The following is a 13795-nucleotide window of genomic DNA, read 5'->3' as shown; positions in this document are numbered from 1 at the left end:
TTTGAACTTTGTCTATAGATATATTACATATAAAATGTTACGCAGACGGGATTTTGTAAATTGGTTGTGTGTTTCTAAATATCAGCAAAAATGTGGTTTTAAGTGCAACTGCTGAATATCAAAATTAATAATATGAAAAATATTTGATCTACATCTAATTTTATGTACAGCTTTTCTATCAGTATTTATGGATTGTTTTGTAGGTATATGCTGGTTATAAATACTATGACTTGCAATTGTGCATGATGCAAAGAAGGACAGTAGATTTACTGAAAAATGCCAGAGAAGACATCCAGTAGGTACCTGAAACAGGTGAGCTGGCACTATATACACACATGGGAGCAAAGCTATGTTATGCAAAACTCATTATGCCACAAAAAATGATAAAATTATCATCTTAGTGTGAAATATTAAAAAGATGCCATTTGCTGCTTTTCATTTTGAAAATATTTTATTTCAGTGGACAACACAACATGGACAGCGCTAGTAGCAAACATTTAGGAAAATAGCCTGTTTATAAAAAAGGATTGCATCTATAAGAGCTTCACGTTTACAAGAGCTGAGAAGATTGTAAGACCACTCAAAACACAGGCCTACGTAACTCAATATCGACAAAATCATTTGGCTACAAAATGTGACAGAGACCCACGAATTAAATCACTCAGAACACAATAATTTACATGAAACTTGTGAATAAATAAATACATAAATAAATAAAATATTACGATTAAACATATTACAATAATTTTACACAATGATAGCAAACTGTAAATATGTGCCGACATTCAAAATCAAAACAATCATTACACCGAGATCTTAAGGCAGTTGTACAGCAAGTGTTTGACGTATTTCTCTAAAGGCATTTCTGGCTATACTAAAGGGAAACTTTCTGAGAAGAAAACAACCTGCAATTCACATCCTGCAATTCACATACTAGATTAAAGCTACACATGAGAGAAATGTACAGCATGTGAATTCAAGGCTTTCACAGAGGTTCACCAAGGATCTTAGGTCTATAAGCTATTACATTACTACTGTGTGCGTCGGTCCTAGAAAAATACCATTTCACAACCAAACTAATACTTTCCTTTAGACTACTTGGCGTGCGAAATCTGAAAAATATAGACCTTTGAAATAGAGAGTCGTGCCAATTTTGCTAGGTGATTGGGAGCGCTTCCGTGTCGTGTTCATTCAGGCTCCTGCTTCGCTGTTCTTCAGCACGCGGGACGCACAGGCATTTGAAGTAGGATGACCTGCCGGTTTTCCGTGGGGTGACATTTGTTGATGTGTCTGGTCAGACCCGGGGAACTGTAGAAAGTGGCAGGGCAGTGCTTGCACGGAAAAACCTGAGACGCGTGTATTAAGCGTACGTGTCGCTCCAGGCTTGCCCTGTTGGGCAGGTTCTCTCCGCAAATCGGACAGAGAAGGCAGTCAGCGGGGCTTAAGTTCAGTGGACTCGGACTTTGGCTGTCTTCGGTAGAGGATGATGCAATATCTGGGCTTTCCACTCGCTCTGCGTTTTGAAACGCATCGCCGAGGATTTGATTTTGCGGAGAGTTATGTCCTAGAATATGTTTTCTAAGGTACGCCTGGCGCTTAAACCTTTTCCCGCACTGCTGACAGTCATACAAACCATCCTCAGATCCGGACTCCGACAAACCTGGGCTGGGAGAGTCTCTCTCACTCGGAAACTCCGCTCTCACGTCTCTGACTTCTTCGGGGAACGGTCTAACTGCGGGTGGTGTCTTGGAGTTGTCGCTCTTGGCTGCCTGTGAAGTTGACGTTCCGGGTGCGCTCTGGGCGCGCGGTTTGTGCCAACGCCTATGAGAGGCCAGGTTCGCCGGACAGCTAAAAACTTTATCACATTCTGGACACCTGTACTCGACTCGAACTATTCTCGAACACTTGTGCTGCGCTAAGGAGAACGGGTCCGCGTATTCTTCTTTACAAAGTTGGCAAATGAATTCTCTCAAGGGCTTGCCGCCTCCGGCTGATAATGGTCGCGGTTTCACATCGAGAGGTCCCTCCTTGATTTTAAGGCCAAGTACTGGAGATGTCGTCACCTCGTCCTCGAAGTTGAGCTTTCGTATCGCTTTGGTTTTCTTGGATACGCTTTTGCTTTTCCGCTCGTTGTCGGAGGAAGGCCTTTTGGTGCTGCTCCTGGCTGCCGGTATCGGTGCGTTACTGTTGGTTCCGCTCCGACTGCTGTTGCTGGTTCCGATTTTCAAGTCTACTGGTGCAAATAATAGGTGATCCAAGCTGGTGAGCGAGGTAGGAGTTGGAAATGATTCGGCGGATATCGGTGAGCCCAGGTTAAAACTTCTCTCGAAATATTTCCTTTCATGATCCTTGCTGATGGGACGGGTGGGACTATATAGGGATTGGTAGACTGCCTCTGGGTTCCCAAATTGCACTGGTTTTGCGCCATGAACGTGAACCGGCGTGTCTGCTACATCGGACGGCGAGGAATCGGCGACGTCCGGACTGGAGATGCCGGACACAGGCGGCGATGCGTCACTTAGACTCTGACAGTCTGGAGTGGCTTCACGCCCATCCTCGCTGCAGCGAATCCGATAAGAAACGTGCGCCGCTTTCTTGTTTCTTTTCACCAGGAAACCTTTGGGCATGTCGGAGGATGGATGAACAAGGCACTTTGAAAGGAAACGTCACGGAATGATCCAGGGCTGTGGACTCGACTAGAGACACGCGCGGGTCCTTTTGGTTAGGGCGTGACTACCTCCCTCCCTGTAATGTTTTTGCTCTCAGTACATAGCTGCACTCTTTTTAAGGAGGGATGATGCTATTGTTCTCGCCCCTTGTCGCTTCGTCCTCATCCAATCAGGCGCTGCGAGGATCTCTGTGGAATTGCCTGTGGGAGGGTTGAAACACTTGGACTGTGGGCTGTAGAGGGAAAGCTGCCGATTTGCTGAGCAGATGTACCTGCGCCTGATTAATTCGCACTCGGAGCCCCTCCCTTAAGAGAACGCACGCCAGGACCTTTCTCCGTTTACGCGTTGATGGCTTTCTATTGACAAAAACACGTGCCGTGGCTATGTGGGGCGCCTTCAGGGGCCACTGAACTGCCTGAAGGAAATGTCCTTCGCAACAGCAACAATAGTAATAATAATCATAATCATAATCATAATCATAATTTTAAATGGAATTAGGAAAGATCATTGGGGTAACACAAATATTTTGCGTCGTGTTGGGAGTCTTTATTCGCTACTGTTAATAGGACTTTGTCGTACTAAATACTGTTAGTAACCACAGCATAAGGGCTATATTTCCGTTTCTGGTTTGTTGCTATGGTTTTCCTTTCTTCGCTTTACTTTTCTTTTCTTTGTGTTTCTTTTCTATGTAGACTACGTTTGGACGATACGACAGAATTTGAAATTCCGACGGGACATTTCTTTTTAAAAGACTGCCTTCCACTTACTAGCTTCTATAGCCTCTACTCTGTCATCTCAGTCGAGATACTCAAACCAACCCAATATTACCGGGGCACGTGTCCGTCTGGCTAGTTTAACTCGACTTATAAATCAGCTGGCTAGCGCATACATAAGTAATAAGAAGGGCTCTCATCTTTTAACACAATGGCCGCGTCTGCCCAGCCGTCATAGCCTTTTTGCGTTTGAAAAGCAAATTGACCTCTCCACTGTGAAATAGGACACACAGACAATCTGGCCAAAAGATAGGCGCGTGCTGGGAGAAATCAGTGCGCGCAGCAAAGATGAGCGTCGCCCTGGAGGTCAGTCCACTGGTTACTCATCATTACATTTTCCAAACCTCCCGGATTAACATCGCCTCAAATTATTTTTAGAAAGCGCATTTTGCCAAAATGCGAGTTTTTTTTTTTCAATATTTTATTTCTGCCTAAATCTGGCTAAATGCTTGATATAATGAAAGCATTTCTAACTTCTGCTTCGTCTCTTGATCGCATTTAATTCAGCCTAAAATAGGCCTGTTTGAATTCGAACGTGATTTGTTTATCTTTTTTGTTGTTGTTGTTGTTGTTTATGTATATTTTGTCCCCTACTGTGGTTATTGTGGGATTTTTTTGCTGACTGCAGTAGAGTGAAGAAAGTGAAATTCTTACAATATCTTAAGATGGCGAAATTTTTGTTTACATCTAGTATACTTGAATGAAATACGTATACATCATCATACTGATATATATATCTTTACATATCAGTAAACAAACAATTACCATGTTTAGGTGTAACTTCATTAAACATTTGAAGTTGGAAATTAATATGTAATGTGTCTATCCTACGTTATGATATAGTTTAACTCATATCCCAATAAAACAAAGCTTGTTAGTCAAGCCCCATAACATGCAACATTTTATAAGTCTGTAAGCTTGAAAAATACTTGTGTATTTTGTAAAAATATGTTTAATTCCGTTGCGACTCTTTTTAATATATTTGATGGATGTAGGCTTCTGCCAGGACGTACGATTTAGTCTTTGGGGAAGCCCGATTTGAATTAATCTCCAGGCATCATCGCGTATTGTTCCCCTCATTAGCATAAAGCTGCTGTATGACCGTCAAATAATTACACAAGCAGTCGTTGAGATATAGGCCTCTGCCTTCTTTAGGCTCCTCCTGCTCCATGCCTCACAAGATTGAACATCGCAATGTTTTTTTTTAAATCGCTAATTAAAAGGGAATATGATTTTACACCATTGCCTTAAATGGCTGGACTGTAAACTGTACTATACTGTGCCAACGTTATTACGTGGTGTTCAACAATTCAGAAGCCTACCCCCTTTTATACCCCAATAAACCTCCCATTTACACTATGTGTTTTACTCTCCTTTGACTGCTTTGCTGCTAATATTCTCTGAGTCGTTCTGTTCGTCGCGCTTTGGATTCGCCTATTTGATGGCATTCTAAAGAGTGCGCGCGGTACGCACACCCGTTGCTCCAGCACCGGCAGCATGCGCGCTCGCTCGGTGGCGCGTGCTTGTCCGCGCGGGGATACAGACTGCTTGGCCTCCGATTTGCATACAGCTGCTGGCTCACCCCGGACTCCTCGGTAGGGTTTCACAGAGCTCGATTCGCTAGTATGTGCGATTAAATGTTTAATTAAATATCTTCATTGCCAAAGCGTACAGTTAAATTTTGTTCCGTTGTCTAATTCAAGATATCTAGCCTACATGGGTTTTGTCGTGAATTCCAGTATAGTTTGATTTTGTGAAATGGCTGTGTCGATACACGTTACGGGTGTTGAACACATAGCATGCATGTGTTACAGTATAGATAGATTTTGTATATTAGTTAGCGTTTACATTTTATGTGAACGTGTGACAGGTTCTCGACAACATGAATAGAGCGCATGCCGTGAAGTACAGCAAATGAGTTTATGAGCTCATTTTAATGCACCACCTACAGGAAGAACTAAGGGACTGGACACATCGTCTTTTATTTTGCTTTCTATGACCTAACATGCCAGCTCACATAAAGACGTTCATAACTAATTTCTTTTGAATGTCCAACGGATGTCAGTTGATTATTGTAAATGACGACTCATCTGCTCCATTCAATCATGTATATGATTGAGGAAAAATGAATTAGTTTGTGTAATAAAGCAAATTAAGAAGTCACTTTCACATGTCAGAAGTAAGGGAATATGTCCTGCCTGCTGAAGTCTCAGGCGTTCTATACATTTTGTAGGGGGCAAAGTTTCACTCAAGCAGAAATAACTTTTTCTTTCAGGAGTATTTTGGGTGACCTTGGAGGTTATTAGGTTTTGTAGATTCCTATGAATGCTTAGCCATAACATGAGAAATGAAAGAGGTGGAAAAGAAAGAAAAACAGAAGCTTGTTCTATTGATTTATCTGGGGATGGTTTCTTGGAGGAAGACCAGTGAGAAAACTGATCTATCTGACTAGAAAGTTAATTGTCTTTATGGGTCTTTATCTTATTATGGATTGTTTATTATGGATATCTGAAAAGCTTTACAGTCATATTAAACTAAACAAATAAGGGGCAAATATACACACATAAGAATAATTTGAAACATGTATCACTGACATAAATTAATATGAATGTGACTGATTATATGCATGTAACGTGCATATTATAAGCATAAAACTATTTTCTACACAAGACGATCTCTTGTAGCATAATTTCTAAAAATGCTCTAAAAGAAAACAACTACCTAGACCCTGAGCTCAAATAACTTAAATTACATTAACCCATTTTATTCCAGAGACCAATGGTGCTTCAGCACCTTTTAAATATGAGCAACTTGGTGGCTGCTGTCCATGGTCCTGAAAGCATTCAGTGATTTCTCCACTTCACCAGTGGTGTGCTTCAGTCCACAGGCACAACATGGCATGAGCTGCAGCAAGGATATCAAGAGCTTGTGCACACACTTTTATGCTCCTTGCAATTATGCATGCACACACATGTACACACAACTGAATAAATGACCCTCTGTTGAGAATGCTGAACATCACATTTTCCAAACAAAGCATTTCCTAAATTGACATGCAGCTCGTTAGCTTGCATAATTTGCATTCCCCCATAATTGTGCAGCTTCCTTGATTTTTATATGATCTTCCTTATTAGCCCATATAATGGGGTTAATCAGAGCCTGCTCATCACACTCATCATTTCTCCTCCGAGAGGAGGGAAAAACAGAGCCAGGACTTAATTAATTGTATCAGTCTTTTCATCTGCAGGAGTAGTGTTCCCACACGAACATTAATATGATTCTGTAAATGGAGGGAAGAGGCACAGCCCGGTCCTGAGACATGAAAGATTGGACTCAAATTAATTTAGGCCTAATTAGAGGGTGGGCGTCAGGGAGTGGTTTGCATAATAAGAGCCAGCAAATGAGATCAGACCGTGTGCTTCAGGCAATGCCTTTACATCTCCCTCATGGACTCATCCGACACACACTCCAGAACGGGAGGCAGGGAAAGACTACTGGAGCTATGGCTTTGGATCCACAGATCACAGTGACACCAAACATTAGCACAGGGAATTTGCACTAACAGCCTATAACAACACAGGTGAACACAGGGCTGTTGCAGCCTTAGAAGTGTGACTACAGCTCTGTCACTATCCAGAGTTATTTAGGTTGCCTGTTGCACGTTCATCTTAATTGTCAGTTTTTCCTTACAAAAACAGCCATATTCACAGTAACGCAATGCCTGAAGAGACTTGAGGCTTGATTCCCCAGGGGTTGCTCAGTGAGCTCTGGCATGGCAGTTGTGTTGAAATAAGCTCCTCATCATCATCACTGCATTAATCACACCCATTCTCTGTGCAGTGCTAGAGATTCTGCAAGCTGATTTCTTCCAGGCCTCAGCCACTCACGTGATCAGCCATGATGAACTGGAATGGCAGCATTTCAAAGAGCTGATGGGAAGTACAAAGAGTGTGATTAGGTAATCAAAGCAGTACTCTTCTTTTGTTTATCTTATTCCATTGTGTGTTTCTTCATTTTATTTTGAAATAACACATTTCACTCAGCGAGGTAATAATTTGCATATGCCCACTGTTATGCACAATATAGATAGATAGATAGATAGATAGATAGCTAGATAGATAGATAGATAGATAGATAGATAGATAGATAGATAGATAGATAGATAGATAGATAGACAGATAGATAGACAGATACATACAAACATGTATACATACAATAGAAGACTATATAGATACCATAGAATTGTGTATGCCAACTGTATGTCCAATATTGCAGCTTGAAAATAGCTTTTTACATTTTTTAATGTCTGCTTGAAATGCTTCCATGCATGCATACATACATGTTACAGGGTATATTCGTTCCTACGGCATTAATCCCATGCAGTGAGATGTGCATGAAACAGCTATCTCAGTGTGGCTCCCTTGTATCTCATCGCACATTGTGATAACTAAATTGTGATCATGTTCATTACTTTCTGGTTTGATCTGGCCTCCGGACTACACGGCAACACAAAGGGGAGCGGGAGAGGATCGCAAATGTCATGTGGAAATGTCATGTGTGCAGTGCTCTGGTATCTCAGCCTGGCAGGTGGCTCTAATCTGCGGCTGCATTCCTCCAGCACTGGGCGCAGCAGGCCAGCCAGGCTCGCAGATGTTGGGTGAGATGAGACCAGGCGAGGCGCTCCAGACGCATCCCAACGGTGGTTGGCTTTCTTGTCCCTGCTGTGCTGCTGCATAAAAAGCCTTTGTGGCTCAGGGACACTGGAACAGAAGATACAGGAGAGGTCACATCTTATGCTGCTCACCAGTGTGGTTTGGGTTTTTACTTTACTTTTTTTCTTTTTTTCTTTTTTTTTTACATGTTTTCACATTTTCACCATCTACCAAGTGTATGTGTTGTCTTTTTTTGTTTTGTTTTGTTTGTTTGTTTGTTTTTTATTTTCTTGGTTGGATGCAGGATCTGTATAAACCAGGGGTTTTGTGTTCATCTATGTTTGGACATTTTTTTTTTTTTTGTTTAATCAAATACCAGTAAGCAACTAGTCCACTGGACTTCCATCCCTTCTGCAGCTGTTTTTCCCAGCAGTGAAGCTGGACACATATTGCTCTGTCAAACCTTTCCTGTCATCATGCCAATCCAATAAAGTGAGACGCGTCCATCTGAAAGTTCTGCGCCAATGGCCCTGGTGCATGATGTGATGGATGTGACGAGTATGATGGTGGCCCCATGTGGAACCCTCAAACTTGACCTGATCTCTCTGCTGTTGACACCCCACATTATTAGCCCCTGACAGATGCCCATTGTGACAGAAGCCGGAGAAAGGGTTCCAGGTCAGAGGGGATCCCATCCATCTCTGTCCTAGGGGGTCAGTGGAGGGGGGCACATAGTTGATTCTGTTGGAAAGAGGAGCTGTCCTCATGAGTGATGGCAGGGGACCTCGCTGGGTCTCAGCACATGACCAGAATGAACAGGCCACGATCAGGGGTCAGAAGCAGCTGGTAAGACCAAAAAAAGGCACATTGTGCATGTGTTCTTATATGTTTGTTATGATTATATGATGGCTGTATCATTTAAGTTTCAAAATGATACTATATGCTGAATAAATTAATTCACTCAGTCCACAATAATATAAGCTCCTGTCGTACGATTATTCTATTCTTGTGGTAGCAGGAGAAATACATAGATGAAGAGAAAGAGATTTCATAGATCTATTAAATAAATTCAAATAAATTGGCTGGTTTCCAAGACACGGATTAATTTTAGCCTCAGACTAAACTGCAGTGACAGTATTAAATCATGATCTTAGACTTAGTCTTGGTCTGGGAAATTTCATTTGCTTCAAGTCATACCTTTAAAATACTCATAAACAAATAGTCAGTACCAGTTTGCCGATACTGAGTATTAAATGTTTACTACTGTCATAATATCAAAGGATGCATAGGTTTCTCTCTATTAAAGAATCTTCAAAAAACTGACACTTCTGTTTACACATACAGTATCACAATATCATGAATTAAAACTGGAAGATGAGGATGATTGAACATGTTCAAATATGTTTTCATAATTCACAATCAATAATCACAACAAAGAAAACCTTAATTTCAGCTCCAGTGTATAAACATAACAGTCACAGTAAAACACTGTACCTCAATTCTGGGTAAAACTATTTCACATGCGTGGGATCTGCCCTCCACATCTGCTATAAGCCCTTTGTCCTGGGAGTAGACCTGAACCATGCCGGTATAGTGCTCCGCATTACAGTAAACACAGCCACGAAAATCACTAAGCAGAAGACGGCGAGGCAGGGCAATCTGAGGCATGGTGTGTTATGGACTGGGCGTTAGGTTTAATTACAGGAAATTGTAATGTCACCCTTTGTGGTGCTCTGTGGGGCCGACTGCCTGACCCGCCATGTACACAATCATCTGATCCTATGCTGACAGAAGGAGCCAGGTGTTCATATATTTACACAAAAGCGCATATATTTGACAAGACCTTTAAAGGAAACGAAAAGACATAAATACTATGCTTCCTACAACACACTAATGCAGTATAACTGTACAGCCATTTCAAAATTTCAACAAAAAGTGCTTTTATGTTTCATATTATGTTTATTTTTGGAAGGTACTGCATGTCCAATAACCGCAGCCTGAAAGTAGCAGTTTATATCTTTTAATGCCTGGGCCCTAACGACAAAAGTTTACAAAACACAAAATGACAGTGGTTTTGGTTTACCGGGCAGACCACAGTGTCTGACAAAAATGACCTCCGCAGTCCTTAAAACCTTTTATTATGCTTGTGAACTGAAGTCACAATCCAGGCTGAGTTTCTTTATGACATACTTCACTGACTCCACTCGATCTAGCAGGGTCTCTTTGATCTCCCGCCACACTCAGCTTTAAATAATTATGCATATCTGAAATGTTCCTGCTTCCTCCTCCTGTGCTACTATCACCCCTACAATTACCTTTGCCCAATAAAGCTTTACGGGCAGAGACATGGCATCTGCCACTCTGCCCCCAGTGCGTGGTGTTTGATATTTTCACCTGTTCTGCACACATACACTGCTGAGAGGTAAACATGCCTCGGTCCCCACTTGTTCAAGGGCCCATCTGGTGCCTAGCATTAAAAGGGCCTATTTAAACAACAGGCCTGAGGAACAGAAAAGGGCAGATTGTGCTGGAGTTTCTAATAAAGGCAAGCGGTGCATGACATTTACCTCACCACACACTCTAGGGCCGAGCCTCATGCAGGGTGCTGCTTGTCACCGGCTGCTGCCAATAAAAAAGGCAATCTCAGGAGACGTTGTCCGGCTCGTAAAAATGCCCTCTTCTTGCTTATTATGTTGTTGTCAGAGACGACAGCGAAGATGCACCACAATGAAGGAAAGTTGACATATGGATTTACCATAAACTGCAGATATAGCACAACAAGTGCTAGCTTACTTTCTAAAGCAGTGTGTTCTTTGTGCCGTAGATTAGACTACTTGGATGGTTTTGGAAGACTCAGGACTGGATTTTCAGTAGAATGTCAGTCTTTGGGGTTTGGCGCCCTCGTGTGGTAAACAATAGGAACTACGAGCTTGAACAGTCGGGAGAGGGCTGAAAGTGGGCTGTTCTAACCTCTTTGTGCAGGACCACAAAGGGAAGACTAATGAGTGAATGTAGCGAGAGTGTCAGGGTGAGGGCTCAGCTTGGCTGCTTTCCGAAAACAAGGTTTTCTTAGTCTAGCTATGAACTGACTACAGCTGCCAGCACTAATGAAGCTAATTAGCTGAGTAATTACATTACTGTCTCTATGGGAATGGAAAGAGGAAACAAGAGAATGGATATGAAAAGCTTGGGGTTTTTTTTTTTTCTCCCTTTGGAAGGATTCCTCTTTCGTGAGGTGACTCTTTGAGAGTTAATCACGGGCGAGCTTCAGTCAGCCGCATTCGGATTCCTCGGGCTAATTTGGTTAGAGCACACGTTGACATGCTCTCTGCTGTGTCCTCATTTTCTCTGCAGACCTCTCCTTTTTTTTTTTTTTAACACTTTGCTGTAATTCTGACCAAGCCGCACAATCACTTTATCTGACTCAAATTTGCTCAAGATAATTAACATAGGAGGAGGCCGCTACACCAGTCTGAAGTTAAAGTATACCTAACTGACACCAGAAGACAGAGAGAGAGAGAGAGAGAGAGAGAGAGAGAGAGAGAGAGAGAGAGAGAGAGAGAGAGAGAGAGACTAATCTCTAATCAGTATTGGGCAGAGCACGTGTAGCCGAGAAGTCTCATGTAGCTAAAGTGAGTGACTGTTCCTCGTGAGGAGCAGGAGAGGATTAACAGGCACTCAGGAAGGATTGGGTACAGGATCCCCACGTCCCTGGAGATGCCTTCATCCTGCTGAAAGCGCTACTCACATCCCCTGCTTCCCACTTCTCACTTCGCTCAGCCTAGCATGGCACACATGCTGGGATTTACTAAAGCAGAGAGAGCCAGAGGAAACCAGAGATATGTTGTTTAAAGTCATTATTTCATCCGGATTCAAAGTCGTACCATGCCCTAGTTAATGTAGAGAACCTACTTTCAAGGGCGTTAAGGAATAGCGTGGATAGTTTTGCGTTGAGGGCAGACTGGGTTTCACGTGCTCTGTTATGTATCTGATAATTCAAATATTTTTGTGTAATTTATGTATATATATCATCTTGCCTTTTCTTAAATCTGATATATGTCCATGATCTTTCAGGATGTAATTCAGCTGATATTGGTAAACCCTAATAATGTTGCCCTCCTCTGGTGGTTGTGGAGTATTACATATTTCCGTATTCGCTATAAGGACAGGACTGTTTTTCCGGTTGTTTCGTGTGAGATTTTGTGGCAAAGGGAAAAGAATATGTAAAACTTGGCGATTCCATATTCTGGCGTGTTATTGCAGCTATCGATTCCATGACGTGGAAATTCAAGTAAACACAATTACAGTGAAATACAGTGAAAGCAAGAAGAATAACAAGGACCTGTGTTGCAATGCTTATACCAGTCAATAATCGACCAGTAATGCTATACTCACAATCAGCAGAGAGCATCCAATTTCAGAGGCCAGTGTCACCACCAGTCTACAGCTCAATTCCTTTCCTTTAAAGTTTTTTTTGTTGTTGTTGTTGTTTGTTTGATTTATTTTCTTTTTCTTTTATTACTTTTAGACATGTTTTATTTTCTGGTTTAAGGATTGCTTCCACTATCTGTTATGTATTAATAATGCACTGCATCAACAGCTGGCCTACAGCTGCAGTTCTAGTGGTTGTGAACATCTGAGGTTGCTGTTCTGTGCAGTCATAGTGAACGATTGTTGTCCTGTCTTGATGTCCCATGGAGCCTTTTGGAGGTACAGTCTCCTGCAGCAGATGGCTTTCCCATCATTCTGATTTACGGCAGGCTGTTGGTTGATTCTTTTCAGGAATGTCCATGATTTTTGAAGGGTCAAACTAGTGGTCTACCATAAGTTGCTCTCACCAAAGTCCTCTCAATCCTTTTTTTCCCCAATCTATTTTTTTTAACATCTTATAGCAGAAGGTATCTCATGTCACTAGGTAACTACAGGCCAGACAGTAAGCAGTTCTTTGCCTGGACCTTTTCTCTGGAGCTGGCCTCGAGTGAGCACAGCTGAAGAGTTCCAGAGCACGTACTGCTGGGTACTGTGTAAGTGTTCACATGGAGTTTATGGGCATCAGTGTCATCCATCTTCACTATTATACACCACGATGTTTCTACACTGCTTTGAAGTATTCTGTGTGTATTTACAGTGAAATAATTCTTCCACATCAGGTGGCTCATGCTTTCTTTCCATCTGTGCTGTTATGGTACGACCGAAACATTTGTCTTTTACAGTGTTGGCTGTTGTCTCATTGTGCTATACTGAGTAACCCTTGACATAGGACCTGTTGAATAAGTTTCTGGGAACCAGATTTCCCACAGCCTTTTCTCGGTCTCCGACAGAGAAAAATCTCAGAATACAGAATCCGGAGACTGAAATTTTTTTTGTTCGCACTACCTAGCTGTAGTGCCTGCAGTAACTGTGGCTGAGTGGGTTTGGCAGGCCTGCTGTCGCTGACCCTGGACTTTCCGGAGGTTTCTTCTGTGGCAGCTCAGCTTCAGATAGTGGTGGTTGTGATAAACATTCAGCAGCTGTAGTGTGCTTGGTCATTTTTTTCTGGGCACCTCCTTCCTGTTTGTGAGAAGCCGTGTGTCAGTTCATATCCAGGATGTGACCATTGCTGGACTCTAAACTGTGGTGAGAAGAACACAGCCAACATTACATTGAGTATTTGTCCAGCAGTAAAACCTCATACATATGCAACTCAGACAAAGCATCCAGC

General features: G+C 42.2%; 1 protein-coding gene across 1 annotated transcript; it reads right to left on the bottom strand.

The window, feature by feature from the left end:
• Positions 1–465: 465 nt before the first annotated feature.
• Positions 466–4760, bottom strand: insm1b (insulinoma-associated 1b). The gene has a single exon (XM_027004851.3). The coding sequence runs from the start codon at positions 2625–2627 to the stop codon at positions 1215–1217; it is 1413 nt and encodes a 470-aa protein (XP_026860652.1). The 5' UTR covers positions 2628–4760; the 3' UTR covers positions 466–1214.
• Between the last annotated feature and the right edge of the window lie 9035 nt (positions 4761–13795).

Source organism: Electrophorus electricus, chromosome 10 (genome assembly GCF_041902795.1).
Source record: "Electrophorus electricus isolate QZ-2024a chromosome 10, ASM4190279v1, whole genome shotgun sequence".
Lineage (NCBI taxonomy): Eukaryota > Metazoa > Chordata > Actinopteri > Gymnotiformes > Gymnotidae > Electrophorus > Electrophorus electricus.
Note: the sequence above shows the minus strand (reverse complement) of the source record. Positions and strands in the feature narration are given on the sequence as shown.

Bases quoted from the DNA above. Each gene is read 5' to 3' on its own strand.
- insm1b (XM_027004851.3), bottom strand. From the start codon at position 2,627: ATGCCCAAAGGTTTCCTGGTGAAAAGAAACAAGAAAGCGGCGCACGTT.